Genomic DNA, 22,636 nt, shown 5'->3' with positions numbered 1-22,636 from the left:
TGTAGGAATCAATACCAAGTTAGAATCATGGAGAGCAACTTTGGAATCAAAAGGCTTTAAACTAAGTAGAACGAAGATAGAATATCTAGTTTGTAACTTTGGTCATGAGTGGCAAAACTTGATAATAAGGAAATTCCTCAAAGCAATTGTTTTAGGTAACCTTAGTTCAATCATAAATAAAAAAGGTGATATTGAGGATGGTGTTTCTTAAAAAATTAAAATAGGATGGATGAAGTGGATAGGTGCGTCCTGGGTTGTGTGATTGACATATTTCCTTAAAATTCAAAGGAAGATTCTATATGACTGCCATTGACCAACTCTGATAGTATAATTTATGGTACAAAGTGTTGATGTGAATCCAACTCTAGGGTTAGGATTTCTAGGATAATTTCCCTAGAATTAAGGACTCGATCACATCTCTTTATATTATTATTTTATCATTGTGCTGGAATGTTTCAATCCTCAAGATTATTAAAAGATCATAGTGGTTGGATCATGTGTCAATGGTTTCACCAATTGGTTCCAATGTAATTAAATGATAGCTTAAATAGAACTGGCTTCCAATTAACATTTTGGTCGAGATCTGACATCGCTTGTGGGTCCCACAATTGTGGAATTAGACTGAACTAAAATAAGAAAATGAATCAAATGATCAAAATAATTTTTTGAACCCGAAGGTAAATATTTGCATCCCTATGTGGGCTCTGCCTGGGTAAGGAAATATAGTGGGCCCACAAGCCCATAAAGAAGCCCACTAATTATTTAGCTAGTTATATATATATATATATATGATATGTTATATTATATCATATTTATTATATAAACTATAAAAAGTTAAGGAGAGAGAGGAGGAGGTGACACCTCCCTCTTCCTCTCACCTAACATGGTGAATTTTCAAAATAATGGCATGAGGTGTTATAATTAATTATATATAATATATATATATATATATATATATATATATATATATATATATATATATATATATATATATATATATATATATATATATATATAATATTTTATGTATTAACATATGAGGGAGAGAGGGAGAGAATTCAGCTGAGAAGGGCAGTTTCTGCACGTAAATAAAAGAGCGGTTTTTGCATGAAAATAGTAGACAGGAGAGAAGAAGTTAAGAGGAGAGAGAGAGAGAGTAAAATGGATTTTGCGCATAAACAGAATAGAAGAACAAAAGAGAGGTGAGAGAAAGAGAAGAAAAAGAGAAAGAATATAAAGAGTACAGAAAGAGAGGAGGAAATAAAAGGAGAAAGAGAGAGTTGAAAGAGACAGGAAGAGAGAGAGAACGGAGAGGAGAAGAAATTAAGAGAAGGAAAAAAAGAGGAGAGAGTGTTGAAAGAGACAAGGAGAGAGAAGAGAAAAGAATTAAAGAGGGGAGAGAGAACTGAAAGACAAGACGAGAGAGAGAACGCAGAGAGGAGAAGTGGAGAAGAGAGAGAAGAGAAAGAAAGTAGAGAGGAGAAGTGGAGAGGAGAGAGAAGAGAAAGAGAAGTGAGAAGAGAGAGGAGAAGTGGAGAGGATAGAGAGAACGCAAAGAGAATAAAACAGAGAGGAGAGGAAAAAGAAAGTAAAGAGAGAGAAAGAGAGGGAAAGCCTATTTGGTTCCCGCGTACTTGGAAATAGCTGATAATCATCCTAAATACAGGAGAAAGGGCAGGCTTTCACTAAGTCAAAATCAAGAGATGTACATGGACATGAACAACTAAGTGATATTGAACAATCTATGTATGTTATAAATAGGTGATTCCACTTAGTAGACAAGTAGTTTTCACATGTTAATATATCGTATTTATTCACTTATGTAAAAATCTATGGAAAGTGAATGATATATTGCTTTGTGAATAGAATACAAATGCATGGGATCCAATGACAACTTAAGAACTTGATTGAAATGCTTGAATTTAAATACTGATAGTATTCTTGAAGTGTTAATTAGGAATTTGAAATGATGCTTTATGCTTGTTAAATTCAGAATTATCATGCATGTTTTCTTATTTAAATGATGGGATTGTATGAATTGTGTCAAGTATTATTCAAATAAGCCTAAGTGATAATTGAAATGGACATAGTATAGTAATGCACGATTGAAATTGAATATAAAAAGAGGAAAGAAAATGGATGAAATAATGAGAATAAAAAGAAAGAAATAAAATGTTAATGGTTTCTATAAGTCTTGGTACTTAGTGTACCCAAATGGGAGCACATGAAGCAAGACAGAAAGTAGAAAGAAAATGGAGGAAATAATAAGAATAAAGAAATAAATAAAATGATAATGGGAGGGCATGAAGCAAGACTGAAAAGTGGAAATAAAATGGAGGAAATAATAAGAATAAAGAAATAAATAAATAAAATAATAATGGCTTCTGTAAGTCCTGTTACTTAGTGTACCCAAATGGGAGGAATTAAAGCAAGACTGAAAAGTGGAAAGAAAAGGGCGGAAATAATAAGAATAAAGAAATAAATAAAATGTTAATGGCTTCTATAAGTCCTGGTACTTAGTGTACCCAAATGGGAGGGCATGAAGCAAAACTGGAGAGTAGAAAGATAGACTAGACCAATGATAGCCTCTTTTGGAGAACACTTGGCCTTGTGCCAAAAGACTGAAAAGAGAATCTCTTAATGAGAACCTCTAAGACTGAGACTAAGATTGATGCCACTTGTGTGGTTTAGACTGAAGGTGTCCTCTCTATAGGTAGCGTTTAGGTTTGTATTAATAAAGAAAAAGACAAAGAAAATGAAAAGAAAAATGAAATGAATAATGTTATAAGACTTTGACGTGATAACGGATGCATGATGATTTGCCTGATTTACTTACATTGTTGTCTATATTGCTTATTGGGCCCGCAAATCTCATTATTGTAGATGTTGACAAGTCCCCAGATACATGACAAGGGCCAATGTACTGGCATTTAAAAGTACAGTTTAAAGTAAAGGATGAGAATATCTTTTGCAATTGATGTTTTGTTAAATTGGATTGTGAAATGTATATATCACTCATTTAAGGTTGTATGTATTTAACTAGGCACTGGGTGAAATTCAATGTCAATAAGACAGGACTTTGCACTATATACATATGTATATGAGTCAAACTGTCAATCAGGTTATCTAACTTAGTCCTTGGAAATGTTTAGTTTAGTATTGTTTTTAGTGGCTTTTAACAGGTTGATAATGAGAGGAACTGTCACGTGCCCCGGTTGGATGTCTATAATGTGGGCCCCACCAAGCCTGTGAAAACTGGGGTCATGACAAAGGTGGTATGAATCTTCTAGCAAATTAATAAAATGAAGTGAAAAAATAAGGATGATCTTAAGACTATTATAGAGACTTAAGGGTTAATCCAAAATTATGTGGGAAAGCTTTCTTTCAAGAAAGGGAAAAACTAGGGGTTTGGGGATAATTCATAGGAAAAGGGAAGGGAAGGGAAAGGAAACCTGCAATTAGGCATGGGAAGGGATTGGAATAAAGGGAAAGCAATATAAACAATATGGTATTTAGATGGAAGACATGTGGTTGTTATAGGGTAACCTAAAATTATGAGGAAAGGGTGGGAAGGGGAAGGGAAGGTTACGGTTAGGGGATGTGGGAGTTCTCGCAATCTTTCTTCTTCTTTACTTTCTCTCTTCTTTCATTTCTCTACTTTTTCTTTCTTTCTTTTTTCTCTAGTTTATCTTCTGTATTTTCTTTTCTACAATACTGCTGCAAGAAAACAAACCCCCCCCCCCCCCCCCCCCCCCCCTCCCCAAAAAAAGGGGCAAAAACCACAATAAAGAAGGAAAGAAAGGTATCGCAAGAAATAGGAGGAGGGGGACGCTGTCGTGAGAAGCAGGAATTGCAGAAATTTCTGCAACTTCAAGAAAGCCTGCAATGGGGCTTTTTTGGGTTTCTATGCTACTGCAGGTTCAAGAAAATAGGAAGAAAGTGGGACAGAGGAAGGAGACGGGATAGGGAAGGGATGCACAGGGTGGGGAGGGATCTTGGTTGGATCACAGGTTAGGGGAGGGGCTGGGAAGGGATTCTTGCCTGTGGTACTTACTTGGAGAAGGTGCTGGAATTGAAGATGGCTGCTTCAGTGTTGAAGAAAGCTGCTGCAACTTGAATCAAGACTTCTATAAATCCGCTGTGACCCTCCCAAAGAGAACCATGACTTGTTTCTCACAAGCAGTACTCAAATCTTTATTCAATACAGACCAAAGTTTACATCCATATGTTAGTTTATTTATAGCCTAACATCAAAAAGAAAGAACTTAACGCAAACTAGGAGTCTATCTTTGGATCAACTAGACTTAGAGAACAACTTAACTAGGGTTTCCTTTATAAGTTGGGATACCCATTTACAATTAATTAACAACCACCTAATTAGAAGACTTCCTTTTGAAATAAAAGACTGACTTATCTTAAAGAGTCCTCTTTTAGAAAGACTCCTTATCCGAGTAAATCAAAATCACTAATAAAGACAAATTCCAATTAAATACAAACTACTAAAAGATAGGAACCTTTCTTGTAAAAGAGTCCTGTCTTATCTACAACTGAGTCACTGACTAATGGAAACCAACTCAATCACAACTCAAATTAGGAAATTAAAGCGACTAAGACTCTTCTAATCCTGGAATTTAGATTCCAGCAATAAAATAGGGCCTAAAATACCCAGTAATAGGGTTGGGCCAGCTTGCTTGGGTGGCCCTTGGGGCCCACTTTAGGGTTTGGCCAAGGGTCATCTATGTTAACATTAGTGGGGCTGTTAAAAATCATCATATAAATAAACTTAGTATAGTAGAAATGAGGGTGCTAAGATGGATGAGTGAAATAACTAGGAAGGATAAGATAAGGAATGACCATATTAGAGCTGGTCTAGGAGTAGCTTCGGTAAGTGATAAGCTACGAGAAAGTCGTTTGAGGTGGCATGGCCACGTTAAAGGAAGGCCAGTAAATGCTTGTATGGAGAAGAGATATAATGCAGATTGAAGGAGTTAAAGCTAGGGGCAGACCTAAGATAACCTTAAGAGAAGTGGTGAGAAAGGATATGCATAGCTAAGGCCTTGCATCTAGTATGGCATTTAACAAAGCAAATTGGAAAGCAAGAATCCATGCAACCAACCCCATTTAGTTGGGACAAGGTTTTTTGTTGTTGTTGTTGTTTTTGTTGTCATTCAAAATATGGAAACTGAACGCCACATATATAAAGTACAAAAATCATAAAATTGATGCTCAATGCAAAAACTTCTAAATATGAACATCCACTCAAAGGTAAGCACAGTTTGAAATGTCAACTGAAGTGCCGAAATTTAGAAGGCATGTTTTGACGCTTGTCAAATGAATAGGATGCAAATTTTGGTGCCACTTTCGTGATATATTTTGGTTCCAAATAGTGGCAATCCCCATTTGAAACAAACTTGAACTTTGAATGTGAGTGACAATGCATCTTAGAGAGCCCACTTAACAGATTCTAGAAAAGGCTCCCACTTGTATTGTGGCAGAATCTCTATTACATCCCTGCATTTTGGCTAACTACTAACAGACCCCTCTACTTTACGCATGCTTATTTTTACATCATTGCCGACTTTGAATGTTAAGTAATGATATGGCTTAGGTAAATGCTTAAATCCCCAAACTTATGTAAAATGACCCTTTCACCTTCTTCTTCTTCCTCCTCCAGAGATCAAGAGAGCCACCTTCTCTGGATTATACAGAGAGAGTCCCTTGGCCTCCTTGTTTAACTTCTAAGAAAACTCTCAATCCAACTTCCCAGTAATCTCATTAACCTAACTGTCCTCCTATTGGATTCTACTAGGAGTTCAGTTAGAGTTTGTATAGGAGTTAAATTAGAGTTTATAATCATGTAAAATTCTATTCCTTGTAATAGTTTGCTTTCCACTTAATTATAAATAGAGGGCTTGAGATCATTGATCAATAAGCCATTCACCACAATCGTTTCTTTCAACATGGCATCAAAGCCTAAATTCGATTAGGATTTTTTTCTTCTCTTTCCTTTTTTTTTTCTCGCACTATCTTTTCTCGTTCTTCAGTTACTACTGCAAATTTGATTAGTTTTTTGTTCTTCTCATTCTTCAGTGCACTATCTTTTCTGTTGCAAACCTCGAAGACCACAGAAAAAAAATAAAGAAGAAGAGAAGAACCATCACCGCTGGTTCTAACCCATCGGCCTTCTTTTCTTTCTTCTTTTCTGGCAGTTCCGTCCTTTATTTCTCGTTGTTCTTGGTTCCACTTCACTACATAGGTTCGATTAGGGAAGGCCAAGAAGAAAAAAAAAAAGGAAAGAAGAAGAACAAGAACCAATTCGCAGACTGCTTCTTGCTGCTTCTTTTGATTAGAAGAGAAATCACATCGCAGCTGCTGCCTCCTGCTCCTGCAACACCACCATTGCGATTAGGAAAGAAAGAGCAGAGTACCAACAGCGTTTTTTGACCCATCGATCGTCTGATTTTTTTCTGAATCGCAGAATAACGTCATTGATTCTGTTCTCAAACAGTGAGTTTCCTCTGATTCTTTTCATCTAAATTGTTCTTTCAATCCTTGAATTTAGCAAACTCTATTTTATTTCCCTCTTTCCTATGGTTCATTAGCCCAAAAACAAGAAGAAACCAAAAACCGATATTTCAAGGGCTTATTTTGTGAATTCAATTAGTTCCAGGGACCCAGCTGTAATTTCAGATTTGTCAGGGACTCATTTGTAATTTCAAAAGTGTCAGGGACCTATTTGCAATTTCAAATAGTTCTAGGGACCTATTTGTAATTTCAAATAGTTTCAAGGACTTATTTGCTATTTCAGCTTTTTCAAGGACCTATTTGTAATTTTCAGATTTTCTAGGGACTTATTTGTAATTTCAAAGAAAGAGAGAGAGAGAGAGAGAGAGAGAGAGAGAGAGAGAGAGAGAGAGAGAAGGAAGAAGAAGAAAGAGAGGAACATGGTGTTCCTTCTATAAATTTTTTGAATTGTGGTTTGGATGATTAAGTGCATGTCTAGGAAAATTTTGTCTAAGGAGTCTAATATTTAAGCGGATTGGTTGTGTCCCTCCAGTCTTTCCTGGAAACTTTCCTAGTGTACATTGGTTGGGTTGTTCGACTATTGCATTTTGCGACATTTCAGTTATTTCTGAAAGGGTGAAGACTGAAGAACTGCAGACAATTTTTTCAACGTGGCAACTAACGATGGTATTACTGCTCCCACTGGCTCCGAACATTATCCCACTCTTCATCCTCTTTCGGTTAGATTTGATGGGACAAATTATCCGACTCTTCATCCTCTTAGTATCCCGATCCTCGTGATACAAATTATTTAGGCGATACAATACTCGAGACGATATGTCTCTTAAAATCACCTGACCGATACACTACGCGATACCGATACTTTAAACCTTGTGCTTACCTGACTATTGCTGGAAGAGGACTAGTTTGACACATTACGGGCACCACTATCAAACCTACTACCGCAGGTGTTTTATAGGATAAATGGATATCAAATGACTCTCTTATTATGTCCTTCATTTTGAATTCCATGAATCCAACTATTGCCCGGGGTTATCTATTACTTGATAGTGCAACCCAAATTTGGAAGGCTACTACCGAAACATATGGACAGTTGGGGAATGATGCACAGGTTTATAAGCCACGAAAGAAGCTTCATGAGACTACCCAAAAGGAACTAACTATGGCCCAATATTATGCCACGTTGCGATCCCTTTGGCAAGAGTTGGATCATTATGGAGATTATCATCCCACTAACCCAAATGATGTGACTACTTATCAAAAGCACATTGATAAGATTCGGGTATATGACTTATTAGCAGGTTTGAATGTGGAGTACAATCAAATCAGAGTGCAAGTCTTAAGTCGTTCTCCCTTTCCTACACTAGAACAATCTTATGCTCTTGTTCAGTGTGAGGAAACTTGTCGATTAGCCATGCTTCATACTCCTATTATGGAGAAATCAACCTTACAGTCTGTTAGCACTAAATCTGATCCGGCTAAGGAGATTGTCAAGTGTGAGCACTGTCACAAACCATATCTTACCAAGGCAAATTGTTGGAAACTGCATGGGAAGCCTGCTGATTTTAAGCAAAAACGAGCTCAAAGAAAGGGAAAACACCAAAGGCTAATCTTTCTGAGACAGTTTCCACCACACCCTCTACAGACGTTGGTTTTTCACAGGAGGAGTTCGCTACTCTGCGACGTATTCTGCAGTCTTATACTACCGGTACAACCTCGACCACTGCTTCTTTTACTACCCATACCAACTCCTACCTTGCTAGTTCAGGTAAAACTTTTACAAGCTTTCAAGTTTCTTCAGTTGCTACTCCTTGGATCATTGATACAGGAGCCACAGATCATACGACAGATTTATCCTCCTCTTTCTTACAATATTCTCCATCTTCTGGAAAGAATAAAGTTCAAATTGTTGATGGCTCCTATTCTTCCATTGCTCTGGAAAAGGGACCATTCAGCATTCTCCATCACTTTCTTTGTCTAAAGTTTTACATGTTCCCTCTTTCTCTATTAACTTGCTCTCTATTAGTAGTCTTACACATGACTTGAATTGTAAAGTGATTTTTTTCCCATTTTACTGTGTCTTCCAGGATCTGGTCACAGGGAAGGAGATTGGACGTGGTAAACTAGACAATGGACTTTATTTGCTCGAGCCGATTGGAGGATCTGCTTCTGCTTTGACTACATCTTCTAATCCAGTCCATTCGGTAATATCAAACTTTCATCAGTGGCACCGTAGGCTAGGTCACCCCCCTCTAAGAACTCTTAAGAAAATATTTCCTGATTTGGTTTCTTCTTGTAATGAGGATAATTTTTTTTGTAAAGCTTGCATTTTTGCAAAGCAGACTCCATTCTACTTATTTGTCTTCTCTTCATAATTAAAAAACTATTCCTTTTATGCTAATTTATACTGATGTGTGGGGTCCTTGCCGACGTGTGTCTATTACTGGCCATAGGTACTTTGTTACTTTTATTGATTGTCACTCTCGTTCTACATGGATTTATCTTTTGAAACAAAAAAATGAGGTTTTCCGATGTTTTCATGATTTTAATAATATGATTAAAACTCAGTTCAATGCCACAGTGAAGATCCTACACAGTAACAATGGCACAGAGTATATTGATGGTGAATTTCAGAGATATCTCTCTGGCCCCGACATAATACACCAAACCAGTTGCATTGATACGGCTGCCCAAAATGCGTTTGTCAAAAGGAAGAATCGACATCTCTTAGAGATAGCCGGTTCCATTATGATTGCTATGAATGTACTTGACCAATACTGGAGTGATGCTATACTCACAGCTTTTTACCTTATGAATAGGATGCCTAGTAGGATACTTGGATTTAAATGTCCTAATGAGATTCTTTAGGGAGCCTCTTCTTTTGCTATTCCCCCAAAGGTTTTTGGATGCGTATGTTATGCCAGAATCACAGCCCACCAGAGTAAGCTGGCTCCCCGTAGCCTACGTTGCATATTTTTGGGGTATTCTGCTACTCAGAAAGGGTACAAATGTTATCATCCTCCTTCCAGGAAAACCATTGTATCAATGGATGTAATTTTTAATGAGTCTTGCCCTTACTATACACCTCTCCAGGGGGAGAGTCCTAGATGAGAGGTGTTCTTTCCGACTCTAGATCTTCCTATCACACACCAACACAACTTAAGAGTCCTAAAAGAGTTTCCTAACCAGGGGGAGACTTCGGCCAGTATACCTGAGGACTCTAATCCTCCCCCTTCATTTTCTGAACCATGTGACGAACCTAGCCAGGAGGAGACCACTCCTGCGAGACACACTGTTGGGGTCTTTCAAAACCAGATTCACCAGAATAAGGAGGTGCAGACTTATCAGAGGAAGAATTACAACCAGCTAAGGCAGGTGGAGAAAGGTGATACGTTACCACTTCAGTCTCCTGCTCCAGAATCAGTTTCTACTGTTCCCCTTAAGGTATCTTCTTCTGATCTTCCTATTGCTATTAGGAAAGGGGTCAAATCTTGTACTCAACATCCCATAGCTAAATATGTTTCTTATAACTCTTTGTCTGACTCCTACCATGCTTTTATATCCTCTCTGTCATCTGTATCTATTCCTAAAAGTTGGCAGGAAGCCTATGCTAATATAAGATGGAAGGTAGCTATGGTAAAGGAAATGCAGGCAATGAAGAAAAATGACACTTGGGAGCTGGTTACACTTCCTCCAAGAAAAAAACCAGTGGGCTACAAATGGGTATTTGTGATTAAACAAAATATGGATGGATCAGTCAACAAGTTGAAAGCTAGACTAGTTGCAAAGGGGTTTACCCAGACCTATGGGATTGATTATCAGGAGACCTTTACCCCTATTGCAAAACTAAACACTGTCAGAGTTCCGTTGTCTTTAGTGTGAACAACGACAGGAACTTGCACCAACTAAACATAAAGAATGCCTTCTTACATGGGAGTCAGCAGAAGAAGTCTATATGGAAATCCGACATGGTTTCTCTTATGACAATAGTGCATGGAAAGTTTGTCGGTTGAAGAAGTCAATTTATGGGTTAAAACAGTCTCCTAGATGTTGGTTTGGACGCCTCCTGAAGGCAATGACTTCTATTGGGTACAAGCAAAGCAATGCTGATCATACACTATTTGTCAAGAAGTCAAGTACTAACATCACACTTCTCATTGTCTATGTAGACAATATTGTCATCACAGGGAATGATGGTGAAGAAATTTAAAAGTTGAAGGACTTTCTTGGCAAAGAGTTTGAAATTAAAGATCTAGGGAAGTTACAGTATTTCTTAGGGATTGAGGTGGCTCGATCAAAGAAAGGTATATTCCTATCCCAAAGAAAGTATGTCCTAGATCTATTATCAGAAGTAGGAATGTTGGGGTGTAAAGCAACCCCTATTGAAGGGGCAGCTAAACTTAAAGAAAAAGAGGGAGAACCAATGGACAAAGGGAGATATCAAAGGTTGGTAGGGAAGCTTATTTACTTGTCCCACACCAGGCCAAACATCCCTTATGCTGTAGGGATATTGAGCCAATTCATTCATGATCCATATTTAGCTCATATGAAGGTCATTACCAGAATACTATAGTATTTGAAGGGAACTCCTGGAAAAGGAATACTTTTGTCACCCACTAATAATCTAAAAGTAGAAGCATACACTGATGCAGATTGGGCTGGATCTCCAGACAGGATGTCAATTTCAAGTTATTGTATATTTGTTGGAGGTAATCTAGTTACTTGGAGAAGTAAGAAACAAAATGTGGTAGCTTTATCTAGTACCGAAGCTGAATATAGAGCTATGGTTTGTGGAGTTTGTGAGCTACTATGGTTGAAAGGCTTGTTGCAAGATATTGGAGTCCAAGTTCCAAATCCTATGATGTTATATTGTGACAACAAGGCTATTATTAGTATTGCTAATAATCCGGTGCAACATGCTCGAACTAAGCACATTGAAATTGACAGGTTTTTTGTCAAAGGAAAGTTGGAACAAGGGCTTATCTGCATGCCTTCTGTAAGATCTGGAGACCAAGTAGCAGATGTTTTCACTAAGGGTTTAAAAGAAAGAGATTTCCTTCCTATTGTAGGCAAGTTGGGCATGACTAATATCTATGCCTCTACTTGAGGGGGAATGTTGGATTCTACTAGGAGTTCAATAAGAGTTTGTATAGGAGCTAAATTAGAGTTTATATTCATGTAAAATTCTATTCCTTGTAATAGTGTGCTTTCCACTTAATTATAAATAGAGGGCTTGAGATCAATGATCAATAAGCCATTCACCACAATCATTTCTTTCAACACCTCCGGCTTCAACTCCCTAGTAATCAATGTCCTGAGCAAACTGCACTTGCTGCTAACTTTTCATTTCACCAATGTTGAAGCCATTTCCGAAAGAGACTTCCATGCTTTTTAAATTGCGATAAAAAAAATCCGATGAAGAAAAAACAGAATCCCTAATCCATGCAACCAGCTTCCCTCTGTTCTATCTCCATCAACTGGGCAAATAATCTAAGTCTAGTTTAGGTGGGTGATTTTACCCCCATCAGTTTTTCTCCTGTCGTGTTCTCTGATCCACCAATCCTTACTAGCCCTCCAAGCTATCTCTCCAATACTCTATTTGCATTTGCTTTGAAATCAAGAAGATGATGCTTTATTATTTATCATTTTATCTACAAATTTACAAAACTAAAAGGAAAGGCAAAGAAGGGAATTATGTGGATTTTTGAAAGTTTGAAGTTGAAGTGAAGGTCAGTTTGAAACTCAAAAAGCAAACAAGGATTTCAAGTTAAGCTTCACATAGTCATATTAAGCAAAACAAGTTTTTCATTCTGCTTCAGAAAGTTACATGTTGTAAAGAGGCAGCTATTGGACTTGATGTCATTTGGTTTCCCTTTAGGAACACTAAATGAATCCCCTCTATTGCTCACTTCAATTTATCCATCTCATCCATTCCTCAGTTCTGGTTCTTCTATATGGGCAAGTAACTTTTTATTTGAGGTATGTAATAGGGATACATTAGATTTTTCTATTCTTCGCCTTTCACCTCTCTTATCCTGCTTCCATCTTCATCTCCCTCCACCTTCTCAAGACCTTCTTCTTGATACTTTACAGATTCTAAGAACTTCAAAGTTCTGACTCCTTCTGCAGCTACAATATGACTTCATTAACCATCGGTACAAATAAAAACCAAATTCTCTCTCTGACTCTGCTTCTGCTTCTGTTCCACTTGTCTGTCGTGTGCTGATTGGAACTTGGAAGAAGGGAAAATCAGAATGTGTATTTATTGGTTTAGTGACAACAGAAGCGTGAGATTTGGAGCCTGAATGTATCATCAAGGCAGGGGAAAGGGATCTAGGCTTCTGAAGAATTTGGAGTCAGCATTTCATTGTTCAGAGATTAAGGCATCAGTGCAAGTTTAGAACTCATAATGGACTCAACAGAAGAGTTCAGAGAAGATGAAGCCCAAAGAGGGAACTCAAAGGGAGAAACCCTTTTAGTGGAGTCTGCATTTCATTGTTCAGCAATTAAGGGATCAGTTGAATTGTCAAACCCATCACAGACTTGAAAGGAGAACTCAAAGAAGAAGAAGCCCCATGAGGAAACTCAAAAGCAAAACCCTGAGAAAACCAGGGGTGATGGTGGTAAAAAAATGAAGAAAAGGTAACATTGAATTTCAATTTAGCTGTTAGTACAAGGTAAAATAGAGATTGCAAACTGTTGAAAACATGGACTGAGGTTTTCTAATTAGAATAGGATTCTATTTCCCAATAAGTCTATAGTTTTTTATTTCTATTTGTTTTGCATTTCCTTTTTCTACTTGGTGCGGGACTTAACTAGATTGTAACTATAAATTCCCTATTGGGGTCTATGAATCATATACTTTTATGAGCAATTCTTCACATTATAACATGGTATCAAGAGCCTAATTTCGATTAGGGAAGAAAGAGGGAAGTAGAGAAACCTTCTTTCTCTCGATACCCCTTGCCGCCGCCGCTCCCGCTGCTCCCTGGACCCATTCCCAGTTTACCTTTCTTTGTCAATAAAGAGTTCTCCTCCAGTTTGTCAGCCACCTGAGCATTTAGGCGACACTTCTCAAGGCGTATTTTTTCGATCTTTTCCTATATTCTGAACTGCCAGACAATGCTTATTCAGAATGTTCAGCTTCATTCTCATTAAATCGCTGGCTCAACTGTTGATCCTTTTCTATGAGTTCCTGTGATATTCCCTGATCCTGTTCCATGGTATCCGAAACTTCTGCATTTTTTGAAATCAGTGGCATCTTCTCCTCCTGACCACAATCCAGTACCTTGTGCTTTTAATCCCTCTAGAACCTATCACCTGACTTAACCAGACCTTGTGAATGTTTTAGACCCATTGATGACTCATAAAGGATGTTTCTAAGATCATGGCAGATTTCCTTCAATTCACAGGGGGCCGTTTTGTAAATTGAAGAGTTCTGGGGGGCTGTTTCAGAAATTTAAATAGTTCTCAGGGGCAGTTTCATAAATTTGAATAGTTATGGGGGCTGTTTTGCAAATTCAAATAGTTCTAGGGACTTTTTTCGTAAATTCAAATAATTTCAGGGACTTTTTGTAAATTCAAAAACTTTCATGGGCTTTTGTGTGAATTCAAAAACTTTAGGGAGCTTTATGTAAATTCAAATAGTCACAAGGAACTATTTGTAAATTTGAGTGGTTTCTTCTTGCAATGGTTGATTCCATATCTCCCTGTCTAGTATATCTGAAGAGTCTCCCATGTCTTCCATTTATAGGAATCGTGTCCACTTCAGACAACCACTATGAAACTTAATGGGACAAATTATCTTTAGATGGTCTCGCTCAATTTCCCTTGTTGTTGGTGCTCGTGGTCTTACTCATCATCTTAATGGGACTTCTACCAAACCTTCCACACCTGGTTTGCAACTTTCCAAGTGGTATACAGATGAATGCTTGGTCATGGGCTTTCTCATCAACTCCATTGAATCAAGCATAGCAGAGAGTTATCTCCTCCTTCCTAATGCAGCAACTATTTAGAAAGTTGCTAAAGATACATACTCCAAAGTAGGCAATGATGCACAATGCTTGAAATTTGACGGAAAATCAATCAGTTACAGCAGAAGGACCCTTACTCTTTCTAAGTACTATAGCACTCTTTGGGATTATTACCAGACTTTAGATTTCTATGGGAAGTTTACACCGAAGAATGCTAAAGATGCTATTGCCTATCAACAATGGAAGATAAACAACAGGTTTATTATTTTTTTGGCAGGATTGAATATAGAATTTGATCAAATTCGCGCACAAATCCTTTCCAAAGAGCCTTTCCTTCTCTGGCTCAAGCCTATGCCATGATAGATACAAAGGACGGTAGGACAGCTATAGTACACACTCAGACATCTGATAGATCTACATTAGTGGTTAGTTCTGGCAATAATAAATCTAGTTCTGGTAATTTTTGCCCTCAAGTAAAGTGTAAGTATTGTGGAAAAGAGCGTTATACAGAGGACAAGTGTTGGAAGTTGAATGAACGTCCAACAAATTCCCATGGAAGAGGTAGGAATGGAACCAAGGGCAGCAATCAAGCATCTGCAAATCAAGCCAGTTCTGACACCCTGAGTACTCCAGCACCTCTTTCCTCAGATGAGCTCCAGCACTTTCGCTAGTTGATGTCCAGACTCGACTCATCTTCTCCAGCACCGACTTCCAGTGCAAGTATAGCATCTGTCATTGTTCCCTATGTTGATCCACAATTCCCTACAGGTATTTTTGGTTTTCATAATGTCAATTTGACTTATCCCTCCTGGATAATCGACTTTGGGGCAACCGACCATATGACAAGCTCATCTACTTTATTTCATACTTATTCATCTATTCCTTTTACTCATGACATTCGAACGGCTGATGGGTTTCTCTCCCCTATCTTTAGGAAAGGATCTATGATTTGTTCGCCTTCTCTTACCTTATCTAATGTCTTGCATGTTCCTAAATTTTCGGCTAATATTTTATCTACTAGTAGCCTTACTCGTGATATGAACTGCAAAATAAATTTATTTCCTTCTTATTATGTGTTCAAGACCTGGAAACAAGGCTTACGATTGGCTGTGGTAGACAAAAAGGGGGGCTCTACTTGACGGATGGGTCCCTATCTGCTCTTTCTACAGTCTCTAGTTCCACCTCTGCTGCACTTTTTACCTTATTGTAGTAGCATTGTCGTCTTGGCATAGTTGTCAAAGCTAAGCGGCAAAGCGGTTTTTCAACTGCTTAATTGACGACCAATTTGCAAAGGAACTCTAAGGCCCAAAGTGACATAGAACCTATTTTTTGCTCCGGGGATGCTGTCCCCACACCCCCGCCGGCAACAGAATGTGAAGCATAAGCCATACTCAACATCAAGATCAATGAATCAGTAAATGCCTAGGCAAACGCTTTGACAACCATGGTTTGATGAGATGAACTTATGTTTGTGTTCTTTTTTTGAATTATTTTTCATAATTATGATTCTTGAATTTTTAAAAAAAATTACCGAACCGCTTTGGTCGCCTATGCTCTGCTTTGTCGCCTAATTGCCTAGGCGGGGCCCCAATCACTTTTGTCGCCTTTCCACTTTGACAACTATGCATATTTGCTACATTCCTTTACCTATTTTGTCCAAGTTATTTCCGGATCTGATTACAAAATGTAAGTTTAATGATTTTTATTGTGAGACATGTATTTTGGCCAAACAAACTAGGCATGTTTTCCCTATTTCAGATAATCGTAGTAAAATCCCTTTTTTAGTCATTCACTCTAAGTGTGGGGGTCCTTCTCGGACCGTGTCTTTATCTGGTCATAGATAGTTTGTCATCTTTATTAACTGTTGCACTAGGACCACATGGGTTTACTTCACCAAAAAAGTGACGTTTTCTCGTGTTTTCAAAATTTTTATAATATGATTAGGACTCAGTTTGGATAGACAATCAAAATCCTTCGTACGGATAAAGGAACTGAGTACTTGGGTGGAGCATTCCCTTCCTACTTAGCAAACCATGGCATCATAAACCAGACTAGTTGCGTCAATACTCCACCTCAAAATGGGGTTACGCAAGAATACATCTACTCAAGGTAGCCCGTTCCCTCATGTTTACTATGAATGTCCCTCCTCAGTTTGGGGTGACACCATTCTTACTTGTGGCATATCTAATTAACCGAATGCTTCCCAAGACTTAGAACAACGCTGTCCCTTTGAGGTTTTTTTAGGGACAGCAGCCTTTACAATGTCATTTGAGGTTTTTGGATGTTGCTTTTGTCCGGAACCACCATGTTCATGGAAAGTTAGATCCTCGTGGGTTAAAGTGCATTTTCTTGGGTTATCCTCCTATACAGAAGGGGTATAGGTGTTATCATCCTAGTTCTCGCATTTTTTTCGTCTCTATGGATGTTGTGTTCCAGGAATAGATTCTTTATTTTCCCCCTACCTCTTCAGGGGGAAAGAGTTTTAGTGAAGAGGTTCCAGTGTTGATTCCCCCCCTTTTGATATTTCTCTTGAGATTCCTGCAGATGATCCGCCTTTGGAAGATGGAGTGACCAGACAGGAAAAGCTAGTGGATGATATACAAGGGCAAACTAGACCTCTGAAAACCTATCAAAGAAAGCAACGAGTGACTCCTTCTAAACCAAGTCAGTTAAAAGCTTTGGTTCCTGGCCCTAAACAATCCGTTCCTCCAGGTGAGTTTGTCTTTGACCCTTTTTCTGATCCTATTTCGGACATACCAATTGCATTAAGAAAGCAGCCTCGAACGTGAACCAAATATCCTATTTCCAATTATGTTTTATATCAGTCCCTATCCCCAGAATTTCATAGTTTTATTTCCTCTTTGTCCTCTACTTCTATTCCTAAACTTGGCAGGAAGCATTATCTCACTCAAACTGGAAAGAAGCTATGGATGAAGAAATGCAAGCTCTAGAGAAAAACAAAACATGGGATTTGGTGACTTTGCCCACAGGAAAGTAGACTATTGGGTGCAAATGGGTGTTTGTGATCAAGCACAAGGCAAATGGGACTGTTGAAAGGTACAAGGCAAGATTGGTGGCCAAAAGCTTCACTCAGAATTATGGCGTTGACTACCAGGAGACATTTGCCACTGTTGCCAAGATGAACACAGTACGTACTATTATTTCATGTGCAATTAATAATGGGTGGAATTTACAACAGTTAGATGTAAAGAATGCCTTCTTTGCATGGAGAACTCCAAGAGGAGGTATATATGGATGTACCACCTGGGTATTCTATTCAAGGTCCGAAATATCGGACAGTGTGGCCATGTCGATGACTAGTGACACCACCAACACGGCGACATGTCGGTGACTTTTGGCAAGGGTGTCAATGAAAATTCGACCCTTGGTTTCGGGGGGTATTTAAGGTCGTTTTGGCTTGAATTTTGTTGTGTAGCCTAATTTGAGGCCAATAAATACACTAAGACCATTATTTTGGCCTAAAACATCACTTAAAATAAAGTTTTTGATTAGCACATGCCAGGCTATAAGAAGGCAAAACTGGAAGTTTGGAAAACTAATATAAACTAATGTAAACAGAACACAAATGATGAAGAGAAATACAGTTATGTTGAGTATGACTCATGCTTCACATTCTGTTGCCGACCGGGGAGGCCGCCCCGGCGAGGGTGTGGGGACAGCGCCCCTGGAGCTTGCAGAGGTCTTACGTCACTTTGGCAAAAATCGAATGAAAAATTAGTGAAAAGCTGAATGAAATTTTTTTAAATATGGCGAATTTGGCGATATATCGCCGAAAAATCAACTTTTTGCGATATATCACCGACATTTGGTATATGTCGTGTAGCTTGGGGGAGTCGTGTCGCCCCCCCCCCAAGTAACAAGGCGATATATCGCCGACACTTTGTTCCATGATTCTACTACTGAGACTTATGGGAAAGTGTGCAAGTTAAAGAGGGCTTTATACGAGTTGAAGCAATCTCCAAGAGCGTGGTTTGGAAGGTTCCATAAGGCAATGATATTTAATGGCTATAAGTAGAGCAATACAAACCACACTTTGTTTATTAAAAGAGATGGTTCTCACACTACTATACTTTTAGTATATGTTGATGATATTGTGATCACAGGCAGTAGTGAGGATGAGATTTCAGTATTGAAGACTTTTGGGAACCAAATTTGAGATCAAAGACATGGGAAAACTCAAATATTTCCTAGGTTTAGAGTTGGCATATTTTGCTAGCGGTATATCTCTATCTCAAAGAAAGTATACATTAGATCTTCTTAAGGAAACTGGGATGCTATGATGTAAGCCTACTAAGACTCCCATTGAGCCTAACCTACACTTGAAGGCAAAAGAAGGAGAACCAATTGACAAGATAAGGTATCAAAAATTAGTGTGAAAGTTGATCTATCCATCTCACACTAACCTGACATCACATTTGTAGTTAGTCTTGTTAGCCAGTATATGCATGATCCCTACTCCTCACACTTGGGGATGCAGTATATCAGATCTTGAAATACTTGAAGGCTACTCCAGGAAAAGGGATTTTAATTTCAACTCACGGACATTTGAAGATTGAGGCATATACAGATGTAGACTGGGCAGGACCTTCGACTTCTCGGGTATTTTATGTATGTGGGAGGTAACCTTGTGACTTGGAGAAGCAAAAAATAGGTTGTGGTTGCGAGGTCCAGTGTCGAGGCAGAGTTTAGGACGATTGCTCAAGGCATTTGTGAGGTACTATGGCTTAAAGGCCTGCTTCAGGATGTTGGAATAGATTTGGAGGTTCCTATACAGTTATACTCAGATAGTAAGTCAACGACCAGCATAGCTCACTACCCAATACAGCATGACAGGACTAAGCATGTGGAGATTGACAGACATTTAATCAAAGAGAAGGTTGAGGTTGGGTTAATCCATATCACCTTTGTTACTTCAAAAGAGCAACGGGTTGATGTGCTCACAAATAGCTTAAGTACAAAGGTATTCAATTACATTATGAGCAAGTTAGGCATGATAAATATCTATGCTCAAACTTAAGGGGGGAGTGCTGAAAACATGGACTGATTTTCTAATTAGAATAGGATTTTCTTTCCTAATAAGTCTAGAGTTAATTTTTTTTCTATTTGTTTTGCATTTCCTTTTCCTACTTAGTGTGGGACTTAACCATATTGTAACTATAAATACCCTATTGGGGGTCTATGAATCATATACTTTTCTGAGCAATTCTTCACATTACAACACAAACAAAAGACTAATGGTGTCAGTCAGAGAAGTGCATTAGTACTTCCTCGAAGTTTAGGGGTGTGACATTAATTTTGTCAAAGTACAGAGAAGAGTTAGCAATTCTCTTTAGAGAAGGAAAAATCTCTTTTGTGACACATCAAACGCATAAATGGTCATTGTTCCACTCCCTTGACATCTTCCTGCAAGTAAAAAGATTATGCCCCTATTGAAGGAAATTTGGGGGCACTTTGCTATGTTGGTTCTGACTTTGCTTGCCTTGTTGTGGCCGAGGCCTTTTCACTTCTTTGCCCATTTTGGATTGTATTTGATCGGGACAACTTTTGCATGCCCTTGCCTTTTCTGGCTGGGCCTTGTTTTTGGTTTGAATGGCCTCAACCCCAAACCTCCCCCCTTCTCCTTTCTATCCTCTAGTTAATGAATTGCTTTATTCACCCAGAAAAAGAAGAAAAAAAATGTTTAAATGCTTTTTGAGGGTGGGGGGACTTACGAATCACTCAAAATCATTGTCTTTGATCCCGTGATACCCATAACACGCAAATCAATATTCATTTCTTCTTTTAGGACTGCTGCCTGCCAACAGAATGTTTTAGAAGTATAATTAGTATCAAGTGAGAATCAATTTTAATCTACAAATTTAACTCAAATTTATTGTTCTAACTAGGGATTAATGTAGAGAAAGTCATAAATATTCATAAATTAAAAATGACAATGACATTGGAAAGAGAGAGGCAAAAATAAAAAGTAATTAGCTGGGCTGCATCATATGAAGTGCAGATAAACTGTGATATTAGTGTATTGACTTAGATTAAGAAAATTTGCCCAAAACAAAAAACAAAGTAATTGTACTGTCGAAGGCCTTATAGGATAGCACCCAGAAATAAAGAGAGATTCTGATCTAGATAGATAAGGAAATCAGAAAAAGAAGTGAACAGCAATATATAATAAATTACGAATCCAAGGAAGCCTCAGCTTTAAGGTTTCAGGAAAGAATTAAGAATTCAGAAAGATGAAGATGAAAAAGAAATAAGGAAAATCCAAGACAGGAAGTTACGAACTATGTGGCTGTTGCCATAAAGAACCTTCAGAAAAAAGATGAATAGTTAAAAAAACAAATAAAAAAAAGAAGCAACCAAATTCCTGGTGTTCAATATACAATCCTGCTCCAAACAAAATTCCAGGGTTCATAGCCATATCAACATCTTGTGACAACTCCCTTTATATAGTTATTTAAAAAGACATGAAAACTGAATGCCCACTAAAATGTCATTTTGCACCGACAGAAGTTGAAAGATATGTGACCTACTAATAGTAAGTTATTATTAAAAAAAGGAGGTACCAGCAATGTCAGGGTAAAGGTTGTATGCTAGTGTTGTGTGTCTTGATCATGGTTGTCAAGGCGATAGGGCAAGGCAAGGTGCTAGAGAGAAATGAAAACCAAGGCGACCCCAGATCATCATGACCCAAAAATGGGCCTAGGCGGACACTTTGACAACCATGTCTTGAATAATCTCCATTTTAATCCAAGGGCTGTCAGTTGACAACTATAAACCTTGTAACAGGGCCAGGTACTATAGAACACCAGAGCCAAGAGAGGAGAGATGCTGGAGAATGTAGAAGTTTAAGATAGGGACTGGAAGAATTGTTGAACTTGCCAGTCCCCCCCCCCCCCCCCCAATCCAGTGATGTCTTTATTTAAAATCTAAGTTAGAAAGCCCGATTCCTATTTCTAATAAGAACTACGAAAATAGGAATAAGAACTACGAACATAGAAAGAAATAGAGATAGTGATGAACCAAACAAACAAACCAAACCAAACATAACATAACCTATTTTAGAAACAGAAACAAAAAGAAACCAAAATCTTAGATGCTTCGCCTCAAGCTGGAGCATATAGATCTCACCAAGGGCCCAACTTTGAACAGTTCCTTCAAAATGCAAGTGCACACAGTGGCTCGGTAAACATATCATGAGTTTTTACCAAAAAATAAGGAACACATCATGAAGTTGATTGCTGAAGTTCATAATTTCCATCGACTTGCATCGTTTTTCAGAAGAGTCATTCAAAACTTCAATGCAGTCATGACACCTATTACCGAAGGTTTAAAGCAAGGCAAGGGCGAGATCAAATGGAAGAATCGTCCACGACATAATAGCACTTGGATTCATTTTGACAACCTCGAGAAAATCGATCCCGATGGGTATAAGCGTTACATATCATTCATCCATTCGTCGGAGACGAATGTTTTCAAGCCGGGGAGAGTTGATGCAAAATTAGCAACATATACAAGAAAGAGAAAAGTCCAATGGTCAAGCCCATCAAAGCCTAAGGATATGATCCAAAACAGCCCATGGCTTGCATGGGCTAGGACTATTGTAGTGGGATAAAATGAGCCCATGGTTTCATGGGCTTGGATTATTTTAGTGGGAGAATATCAGCCCACTATTTTGAACTAAGCCCAAGTCTAGCTTTGAAAAGTCAACAAAAGGAGCTAGTAGGTGGTGTTGGGTAGTAGTTGGGTGTTTCCATATTTGTTTTGACTAGTGGTGTTGGGTAATAGTTGGATGTTTTCATTAATGTTTGTAGTAGGTTGTGTTAACTAGTGGTTGAATGTTACCATTAATGTTTATGTCTCTTTTGAATACTATATAAAGAGACTTATGTAAGTGGTGAAGAAACAACTCATGAATTGAAATCAAATTGCTTGCTAGCATTCCTCCTCTTTGGAGAACCCTTGTGTTTGATCAAGGTAGGTTGGTGTTCGATCCAATCGATCCACCTTGCGGTGTGAAGCCCGGGTGTTACATGTTACACTGTTATTGTCACTTTCTTCATTATAGTTCTACCCCTATTTGAAGATCTATTCACAAGACCTATCTAAGAAAGTTGGTAAAC

At 38.2% G+C, this 22,636-nt stretch overlaps 1 protein-coding gene across 1 annotated transcript in view; it reads right to left on the bottom strand.

The window, feature by feature from the left end:
- LOC149015988 (bifunctional aspartokinase/homoserine dehydrogenase, chloroplastic-like) overlaps positions 1-22,636 on the bottom strand; it is a 56,091-nt gene that overhangs the window by 6,330 nt on the left and 27,125 nt on the right. The window contains exon 12 of the mRNA XM_089157006.1: positions 20,231-20,313. Coding sequence (XP_089013132.1) covers positions 20,231-20,313 — 83 coding nt within the window. The remainder of the gene's footprint in view (positions 1-20,230; positions 20,314-22,636) is intronic.

This window comes from Hakea prostrata, chromosome 5, assembly GCF_041222555.1.
Source record: "Hakea prostrata isolate BN-2017 chromosome 5, UWA_Hpros_2, whole genome shotgun sequence".
NCBI classification, from domain to species: Eukaryota; Viridiplantae; Streptophyta; class Magnoliopsida; order Proteales; family Proteaceae; genus Hakea; species Hakea prostrata.
This window is presented reverse-complemented; position numbering and strand designations above follow the sequence as displayed.